Source organism: Dipodomys merriami, unplaced genomic scaffold (genome assembly GCF_024711535.1).
Source record: "Dipodomys merriami isolate MVZ:Mamm:240054 unplaced genomic scaffold, mDipMer1.0.p SCAF_97, whole genome shotgun sequence".
In the NCBI taxonomy this organism is placed as follows: domain Eukaryota; kingdom Metazoa; phylum Chordata; class Mammalia; order Rodentia; family Heteromyidae; genus Dipodomys; species Dipodomys merriami.
Genome location: NW_027206590.1, coordinates 1,620,084 through 1,630,117, shown reverse-complemented (window position 1 = coordinate 1,630,117; position 10,034 = coordinate 1,620,084). Strand labels below are relative to the sequence as shown.

General features: G+C 43.8%; 1 protein-coding gene across 4 annotated transcripts; it reads left to right on the top strand.

The window, feature by feature from the left end:
- Nucleotides 1–453: 453 nt before the first annotated feature.
- Nucleotides 454–9,016, top strand: Mterf2 (mitochondrial transcription termination factor 2). 4 transcript variants are annotated; one of them, XM_070014385.1, is made up of 3 exons: nucleotides 454–579; nucleotides 2,947–3,045; nucleotides 7,635–9,016. In XM_070014385.1, the coding sequence occupies exon 3, from the start codon at nucleotides 7,672–7,674 to the stop codon at nucleotides 8,827–8,829; it is 1,158 nt and encodes a 385-aa protein (XP_069870486.1). In that variant the 5' UTR covers nucleotides 454–579; nucleotides 2,947–3,045; nucleotides 7,635–7,671; the 3' UTR covers nucleotides 8,830–9,016. The 4 variants fall into 4 exon arrangements, with proteins under 4 accessions (XP_069870486.1, XP_069870484.1, XP_069870483.1 ...); XM_070014383.1 differs by having other exon boundaries at nucleotides 2,931–3,045; XM_070014382.1 differs by having other exon boundaries at nucleotides 2,926–3,045.
- Nucleotides 9,017–10,034: the final 1,018 nt, after the last annotated feature.

Here is a 10,034-nt window from a genome sequence, read left to right as displayed (position 1 = left end):
GTTCGATTCCTCAGGACCACATAAACAAAAAGCCAGAAGTGGCGCTGTGGCTCAAGAGGTAGAGGGCTAGCCTTGAGCAAAAGAAGCTCAGGGACAGCGCCCAGGCCCTGAGTCCAGGCCCCAGGCCTAGCAAAAATAATAAAATACAAAGTTTCTGAATTATTCCTTCTTTTTTTAACTTCTGGGTTATGACATTGTGTGGGGGGCAAAGCGCCTGGAATTTAAACTGCCGGGAAGGGAGGGTGGAAGACGTCCGGCGCGGGCACTGCCGGCGCCAGGTCTGCTGAAAACAGATTCCCACGCCCGCCAGCCTCCGCGTTTCAGTTCCGCCCCCGCGTGCGTAAGGGTTACGTAGCTTGTGTGCCGAGGTCTGATTGGCTACTTGGGGCGGTTATGGGGCGTGGCTTTGGGAACTCCAGTTTCCCGAGCTCTGATTGGCTGCGGGCGAATGGCTCCCACCCTGGTCCTTGTCCTACCTCCCTCGGAGGAGACGGGCTGCGGGGCTGCAGAGGGAGGACCGGTGGAGGAGGACGGAGCTGGGATTCGGGCACCTGGCTAAGAGAGGGCGTCCCTCCCCGGGTAAGCTGACCCCCTGTGCGGTCTGCTCGGTGGCCGCTCGCTTGCGGACCGCATGCGGGCCAGAAGCCCTGGCCTGGGCCAACCCGAAGCACCACAGGTGCAAAGTTTTGTGGCTTTCATTTTTCCTTTGCTGGTAAAACCTTGGGATTGTTTTAAACTGTGAGCAGAGTTACAGAGGGGACTGTCTTGGCTACAAAAGTGATGTGTATTATACAAGTGGAATCCACTCTCCAGAAACTCTTACGAAACATGAAACCTCGTGATTTCACGCTGACCAGGAGCATTACTGATTACAGCATGGAGGACGCGGGACTGACCAGGACTCCAGAAAAGGGGGGCGGGGAGGGAGTGGAGGTTGGGGGGGGGGCGGGGGCGTCAAATCCAGGCTCTGTCATTTGTTGCAACCCTGGATAAGCTATTTGCCTGGATATGTTTCCTCATCTTAAAACGGACTATATGGTACTAACCAGTTTGTATATGGGAAAGATTATTATTATAAACAACTTATGGCATTACCCCGTTTAGTCTGCACTGTTGCCAGAAGTAATATTACCTTGTTCCTGTTGGCCAAACTGAGGCAGGGATAAGTAAAGTGACTTCCTCAGCTATTCATTTGCCTTAATTCAAGGAGTGTGGTTCCAGTAACTCGTTTTACACTCTACAGGAAGTTGCTTTGGGGTGTGTGTGTGTGTGTGTGTGTGTGTGTGCACGCGCTGGGACCAGGACTTAACTCAAGGCCTGGGTGCTGTCCCTCAGCATTTTCTCTCAAAGTGAACACTGTAGCACTCGAGCCACAGCTCCACTTCTTGCTTTTTGGTGATTGAGGGTAAGAGTATCTTCGGTTGGTTTTGAACCATCATAGCCAAACCTTAGCCTCCTGAGTAGCTGGCCACTTGGGCCAAGCTTCTAAATTGCTTCTTGAACTTGATTTGTTCATCCAGTTTCACTTGTCAAACACTGATTTTTGCACTTCAATGAACCAGGGTCCTTATTTGTTAAAGCGATAAAGCAGAACGGCACCCAGTCCCTGCCCTCCCAGTGTTTTTAAATCCAATACAGATGCTTCATGGTGGTGGTGGTGAATCCTGCTAAGATCATTTGCAAATATTGTAGGTCTAAGTCCTTTGTTATGGAATCTGTGGCTGTCAAGTTCTCATTTGGGCTGGGCCATTTTAGCAGATGAGATAGTACCTATCATAATAACCCAGGAACAGGTTGAGTTTAAAAACAAACCAAATCCTACTGGTCAAATGAAAAAACAGCTTACAAGAGTATGCCAAATGCCACAGCAGAGTCAAGAGCAGGGTGTTGGAGTTGGAAGCATTATCAAATGAGTGAAAGTATCAGATACCTAGTTCCCGTCTCAGTGTCAGAGAAGAAGAGCAGGGTGTTGTGGGAGGGTCTATGGGGGGTGATCAGCCTGCTGGGAATGCCTCCTAGAGTCCCATGCTGGTGGATGAAAGAAGGGTAGCAGAACAATTCATTGGAGCATCGTGGTGAACGTTCTCTGCCCCTGGACTGCTGAGAGGGCAGGAACACAGCTGCAACTATGATAAACCATGCAGTTGTAATCCATGGCCATGAAAGTGCATGAAGGAGACAGGAGCTTCACCTTTTCAGGAAAGCTGAGAACCTTCCTTAAGAATTACAAAGCCGGTCAGGTGGGGGTGGCTCAAGCCTGTAATCCTAGCTCCTCAGGAGGCAGAGATCTGAGAATCGTGGTTCGAAGCCAGCTCAGGCAAGGAAAGGTCATGAGACTCAGTTCCAAATAACCACCAGAAAGCCAGAAGTGGTGCTGTGGTTCAAGTGGTAGAGTGCTCACCTTGAGCTGAAGAGCTGAGGGACAGCGCCCAGGCCCAGAGTTCAAGCCCTATGACTAACAAAAAATAAAATACATAAAAATAATTACAAAGCTGGATGCCAGGGGCTGATGCCTGTAATCCTAGCTACTCGGGAGATTGAGATCTGAGGATCTGAAGCCAGCTGGGGCAGGAAAAGCCATGAAATAATACATTACTCAGGAAAAGCTGTAAGTGGTGCTGTGGCTCAAGTAGTAGAGTGCTAGGCTTGAGCAAAAAGAAGCTCAGGACAGTTCCCAGGCCCTGAGTTCAAGCCCCAGGACTGGAAAAAAAATAGTGACAGTTATACCTAATGGTTATTAGGCATCTTGAACACAGAGAGCTCACAGACTTCAAAGGCAACATAGGTAGAGCACTGGGGACTGAGAAGGAAGGGGGTACAGTTGGTATAGAAGAGGAAGTGGGGATTAAAGTAGTGGCAGAGCCCAAGAAGCTGTGTAGGTCATGGTAAAGCATTCCTATGAATTATTTTTATGTTTATCTGAAGTATAGGTAAAATCCTTTGCAGAGAGGTTACACGATCCTATCTTGAGAAGCTGGAAGAATCCCATATGGACTAACGGAAGCCCTGGACAAGAACAAGATCTCTTCAGCAACTGTAATACAGGTAACCAGAACCTAACCAGAAGAGGTGAGAAGAGAAAGGGTGGCCAGAGGCATAGGAAAGAGAAGCAGGAGAGATGTATCATGGACCAAGTCAAATGAAAGAATACTTTGAGAAAAGTGGCCATTTAACCCAAAAGTTGTAGAGGTCAAAGAGGAACTGAAACTACGCATTGGTTTTAAATGCCTGGACATTGTCTTTATTGATAGCTAAATAAGTAGGAAGACAGGAAATAGAAAGAGGATCTGCAAGAAATAGCTGAAGTAGGGGAAAGGAAATAGCTGAAGGCAAAGGCTACAGATGGTTGTAGCTGGAGTAGTGAGAGGGAGGTGTGGGAGAAGAAAGGTGGGAAAATGGAGGATCAAATGCAAGCATACTTCATTTTACTGTTTTGCTTTCCTGCTAGTGCTGTGGATTGTTGTTGTTGTTGAGATTTGTGCTAGCTTGTTTGAAGCAAGTCTGTTAGTGCCATTTTTGCAGAGCCTGTGTATCCACTCCATCTCTGTTACATTTTAGAAATTCTCACTTTGAAGCTTTTTCATTCTGCCTGTTTTGTGGTCAGTGATCGTGACATTGTGAGCGTAGATGCTGTAAGCTACGCCCCATGTAAAGTGGTGAGCGAAGTCATTAAGTGCTGAATGTGTTCTCTCCCTCTTTTCTCCTCTCTCCATTCCTTTTTTCTTTCTCTCCTTAAACCTCCTTATTCTCTGAGACACAATATTGAATATGCAAATTAAAAATCTTACAATAGGCGTTGAGAGTTTGGCTCCATTGGTGGAGTGCTAGCCAAAGAGCAAAAGTGTCAGGTACTGAGTTTAAGTCCCAGTCTTATACAAAAACAAACAAACAAAACAGGAAATTTCACTTTATAATAGCTTCTTAAGAGTTCCACCCTCTCACTTTAAATCAAGTGATTTAAAGAAATGACCAAGCTTTGTGAAGAAGGCATCTCAAGAGCTGGGAGGTATACTGCCAGACCTCTTACTCCAAATAGCCGAGTTGTGAATGGATCAATTATTGGAGGAAATATAAACTGGGACTCTACAGAAAGCACACGAGTAAGCAAGTGAGATAGCCTGGAGAAAGTCTGAGTGATCTGCACAGATCCAACTAGCCACAGCCTAATCCAGAACAGACTCTTAACTTCTGTAATGGCCAAGAGAAGTGAGAAAGCTGTGGAAGTGTGATTTGTGAGCTTAAAGGAAAGCCATCTTTATAAATAAGAGTACAAGAAGCCACATGCACAGCTGTAGAACTGTAGCAAGGTATCTAGAAGGTCTAGGGAAGACAATTGATGGTTATCTTCCATACTTCAATGTCAGGTTTTCAGTGAGATGAAATAGCCTTATAGTGAAAGAAGTCAGCATTTAGCACTTGCATAGTGAGAGAAGTCTTTGTCTAGCTTCAAAGCATCTAAGTACAGGCTACCGAATGGACCTGGTAACTCAAAAGAAGCCAGAGCTCATTAACATTTTGAAAATCCAAGGGCCCTTAGGAATTAAAACTGAATCTACTCTGCCTTTGCTCTAGAAATGGCACGGGAAAACCTAGGTGCAGCACACCTGTTTGCAACATCATTTACTGAATAGTTTGAGCTTATTCTTCAAACCTTCTGTTCAGAAATAAAGATCTTAGTGCTCATTTCCAGTGCATGTGCTCACACAGGAGCTCCAATGGCCACATCGCCCCAGGCAAAACCAGCCACCAGCAGAGAGATTACACCTTGTAGCAGGTGCAGATGATGATTAGCAATTCCCTCCCCACCAAGAGGGTTGTTTTGTTTTTGTGCAGGTTATTGTGGGGCTAGAGCCACAGCTCCACTTCCAGCTTTTTCTGAGTAGTTTGTTGAAGAATCTTAGAGACTTTTCTGCCCAGGCTATCTTCAAACCATAATCCTTAGATCTCAGCTTCCTGAGTAGCTAGGATTACAGGTGTGAGCCACAAACACTTAACTGCAATGAAGTATCTTCTTCTTTTTGTTGGTTGTGGGGCTTGAACCCAGGGCCTGAGTACTTTCTGAGCCTCTTTGTGCTCAGGGCTAGCACTCTACTACTTGAGCCACAGCATCACTTTTCCAATTTTTGAGTGGTTAATTGGAGATAAGAGTCTCACTGGGACTTTTCGGCCCAGGCTGGCTTCAAACTGTGATCCTCAGACTAGCTAGGATTACAGGCCTGAGCCACCAGCACCTGGCTCAATGAAGTATTTTTTTTAAGTTAAGGTATATCCATTTTTAGGTATAATGGTGCACAGTTAATGTGCAATAGTATAGTGAAAGCACACACTTTTATCTGTACTGGCTCACCAAAAAGTCCATGTAATTCACTTTATTGGGGTGCTTGCTTCATGGTAAGTGGCCTACAACCAAAGCTGCAGTATCTTTGAGAAAGAAAGGCTCTAAGTTTTCAGACCAGAAAGGGCAGACATCAGCACAGGAGCATGGATGGGCCTACAAATAATAGGTAGAACAGAAGGGAAGGGGAAAGAATGGTAGGCTTATGCTTGATGAGATCAATTCCTCTTTGTTCAGATAAGAGGCAAGCTTGAACATGAAGGAGAGAATGGGGCAGTGGAGGAGGCTACAGGTGTGATGAGGTAATTGTCCAGGGTAGATGTAGAATCGACCAGACATGGTTTTACCATACTCTGGCAGAGAGAGCCAAGTATGCAGTGGAGGCTGGAACTCAGAACCTCCTGACCCATTCAGGAAACTGAAAAGTAGGAGGGTAGGGATGAGATACTTCCTGAGGACAAAGGGTATGAAATAAAGGAGGCATCAGAAATCATGGAGTGAGGAAAGGGTGTGCAGAAATGGTGGAAGGAGGTAACTCAACTATGGATAGAATTGATTCCAGTTCTTAGCTAACACCAGGAAATGTTAAATGAATCTAAGAGGCTAACTTTTAAAGGAAGTAGGATTCATAAAGGACCATTTAGGGGCTGGGAAGGTGGCTCAGTGGTAGAGCGCTTGCCTTGCATGCATGAGGCCCTGGGTTCGATTCCTCAGCACCACATAAGCAAAAAAAAAAGAAAAAAGCTGGAAGTGGTGCTGTGGCTCAAGTGGTAGAGCGCTAGCCTTGAGCTGAAGAGCTGAGGGACAGCTCCCAGGCCCAGAGTTCAGGCCCCACGACCGGACCCACCCCCACCCCCAAATAAAAGGACCATTTAACAGTGCCTTGTTCATTTATTAGCATTTTCCATAATTAGAGTACTTAAGCAGTAGCTTACTTCATTCATCTATAATAGTTTCTGTAAAGTATTGGAAGGATTATAAAACTCGGCGATCTCTTTCTTTCTTTGAGCTATTGATTGGAAAGGAGATGGGAGAGACAGGTGAGAGGCCATGCTGAGTCAGTGTTGTTCACTTGGCTGGAAAATGGAGGCTCAGGCTTTTAGGTTACTTGGGGTTTGAACTCAGGGTCCTGTGCTCACTAGGTACATGCTCTACTTCTTGAGCCATATCCTTAGCCCCAGAGGCTCGTATTTTTGAGAAATACTATTTTACTTGATCTCTTAGCCAGATTCTTTTAGAGTAGCAGCTTTATATAGAGTATAGAAGAATGAATTTTTAAAAAGGCATTGTCAAATTGGACACTGGTGGCTCATACCTATAATACTAGCCACTCAGTAGGCTGAGATTTGAGGATCATGGTTCAAAGCCAGCCCCAGCAGGAAAGTCCTTGAGACGCTTCGTCTCCAGTTAACCACCAGAAAAGGCATTGTCAAGTGTCCTGAGCCTAGAGGTCATTGATGGCTACCGGAAGGCAATACTTGTGGTTGCCACCACAGAGTGGCTGAAGAAGTTAAGAGTGGTACGTACATTCCTTCATGGAGGGAAATCCTTAAGAACAGAATGGTTCTTTTAAAGTTACAAGTCTTGTTTGTACCATAAACATAATATTAAGAAATAGTTTAGCTGGGCACTGGTGGCTCACACCTGTAATTCTGGCTTCTCAGGAGGCTGAGATCTGAGATTGCAGTTCAAAGCCAGCCTGGGGAATGAAAGTCCATGAAAGTCTTATCTCCAATCAACCACCAGAAAACTGGAAGTGGTGCTGTGGCTTAAAGTGGTAGAACACTGGCCTTGGGCAAAAAAGCTCAGGGACAGCACCCAGGCCCCAAATTCCAGCCCCATAACTGACAAAAGTATTTTGTCCTATTTATAAGTAATGTAAGTAAGACGGAGGAGTCAGATTCTTCTACAACAAAATGAAATCACCACAGTTACTCTGTGGCTGCAGAAACTGCTGGAATAGGCCAATAGGAAGTACTATAAGCTTAGTCTTACATTTCTAGTATGAGATATCTATGTCATGAGCAAGTGTATTATAATAGGTTAATATAAAAGTTATTTAACAGAGTATGTCAAATATTCCACATGAATATGTTTTTCTTTTATGCTTGCTGAACCTAGGGGCTGTACTAGGGATTGAACCCATGGCCTTGAGTATGCTAGGCAGGTACTCTACCACTGAGCCACATCCCCGTCAAATAAGCTTTCCTTTCGAATCCCTTTCCATTCTTACTACTGACTCAGACTGGTAAGGAACTGTTCTCTGAAAGTCAGTGCTCTTATATCTTCTTTCTGACAGGGGTGATGAGTACATCCTTATCCAGGAAACTGCAGGCATGTTATGGAAGTTGCTGATGAGATCCCAGCCTTGCAGGCTGTGTTCTTTCAGAAAGCTACAACCAACTCCAAAATACAAGCCTTGTTATTCTTGTTTCACCTATACCACTGATACACAGTCCAACAGAGAAAACAAAAGAACAGTGGAAAAGCTCTTTAAACTCTCAGTCGACGTCAGGAAAATTCGTAGATTAAAAGGATGGGTACTTTTGGAGGATAAAACTTACGTTGAAGAAATTGCAAATCTTTTACAACAACTAGGTGCCAAGGAGACCTCAATAGCCAGTATTTTGGAACGCTGTCCTGAAGCGATTGTCTGTAGTCCAGCTGCTGTTGACACTGAAAGAAAACTCTGGCAGTTGGTGTGCAGAAGTGAGGAAGAGTTAATCAAGTTAATAGAGCAGTTTCCAGAATCATTCTTTGCTGTTAAGGACCAAGAGAACCGGAAACTGAATGTTCAGTTCTTTCAAGAGCTGGGACTCAAGAATGTGGTCATTAGCAGATTTTTGACAACTGCATCTAATATTTTTCATCATCCTGTTGAGAAAAATAAGCAAATGATAATGACTCTTCAAGAGAGCTATCTAAGTCTGGGTGGCTCTGAGGCCAACATGAAAGTTTGGCTACTAAAATTATTAAGCCAGAATCCATTCATTTTGTTAAACTCTCCTGAAGTTATAAAGGAAACACTGCGATTTCTCCAGGAGCAAGATTTCACAGAACTTGAAATCCTTCAACTTCTGTCCAAACTCAAAGGATTTCTTTTTCAACTCTGCCCAAAAAGTGTAGAGAATAGTATTTCCTTTGCTAAAAATGCTTTTGGATGCACAGATCATGACCTGAGGCAGTTAGTTGTGAAATGTCCTGCTCTTTTATATTACCCTGTTCCAGTTTTAGAAGAGAGACTTCAGGGACTATTGAAAGAAGGAATTTCCATAACTCAGATAAGAGAGACACCGATGGTTCTTGAATTAACACCACAGATAGTTCAGTACAGAATAAGGAAGCTGAATTCTTTGGGCTATAGAATAAAAGATGGACATCTGACAAATCTAAATGGAACAAAAAAGGAGTTTGAAGCTAATTTTGGCAAAATTCAAGCCAAAAACAGAAGGCCAATTTTTAACCCTGTGGCACCATTAAATGTTGAAGAGTAAATGTAACACACTGTGTGTCTATCAAAGTGAGACTGACAAAGAGAAGCAATTGAATTTATAAGAACCAGTCATTTGAAATGCCTATAGTAGCTTCAGAATTATTTGTTTGCCTCTAATAGTGGATTTCTGGCTGTATTTGTGAAATAGAAATTGTCTTTATTTAGAATAAAGTTACTTTGGCCTTGAACATTTATTCCTTGGGTACTTTTATTTATTTATTTTGTTGGTCATGGGGCTTGAACTCTGGGCTTATGCACTATCCCGCAGCTCTTCAGCTCAAGGCAAGCACTCTACCACTTGAGCCACAGCGCCACTCCCATTTTTCTGGTGGTTTAGTGGAGATAAGAGTGTCTCAGACTTTCCTGCCCGGCTGGCTTTGAACAGAGATCATCAGATCTCAGCCTCTTGAGTAGCTAGGATTATAGGCGTTAGCCACTGGCGCCTGGCTCCTTGGGTACTTTTGAATGACACATCAATCAGTGTGGTATTTTGTATGAAGCATTGTGAAAGGACTGGGAAGCACACACCCTAGTTCAAACTGTGGGGACATTTTTACCCACCTAACTCTCCTGTGGTCTGAATACTGTGGCGCAGTGGTAGTGAAAAGGGAGAGAGCTTGACACGCGTTTAGAGAAAATTCACTTTGTCTTGTGTCTGTGAACCAAGAATCAACCCATCCAAAAAGAATAGTGAACAGCTTATTTCTGTGGTCCATCTGTTGCAAATTGACTATATGAAACACTGAGATGCATTCACTGGTTTCCTCATTTTTGAGACGGGGAAACAAGCTTAGACAGGCCATCTAGCTGCCAAGTAATCAGAGCCCAGATTTATTGAGATCTGACCTCTGATCTAGAAATAGAATTACTTATAAGCAACCCCCTCCTGAAGTGTCAAAATGAATGAATGAAAACAAATTTTAGAGTTTCAGGAAATCTCTGTACAATCTAATTTGAAATAATCTAAAATTTCTACCACTTGAAATAGCTTTCTAGAAAGCTTTGGGGAAATCCTGTTCAGCCGATGAGAAAAAGGGTATGGTCTTAATTTTAATGGTAACATTTTTCAGTTTTCATTTCTAACTCGTGTTTCAAGATAAAGCTTACCCAGATAAAACCTGGCTTGCTTTCAACTGTACAGTCTGAACTTTGTGCCACTGTGCAATCAAACTGTTTATATTGAACATTTATGTGCTATATCTATAT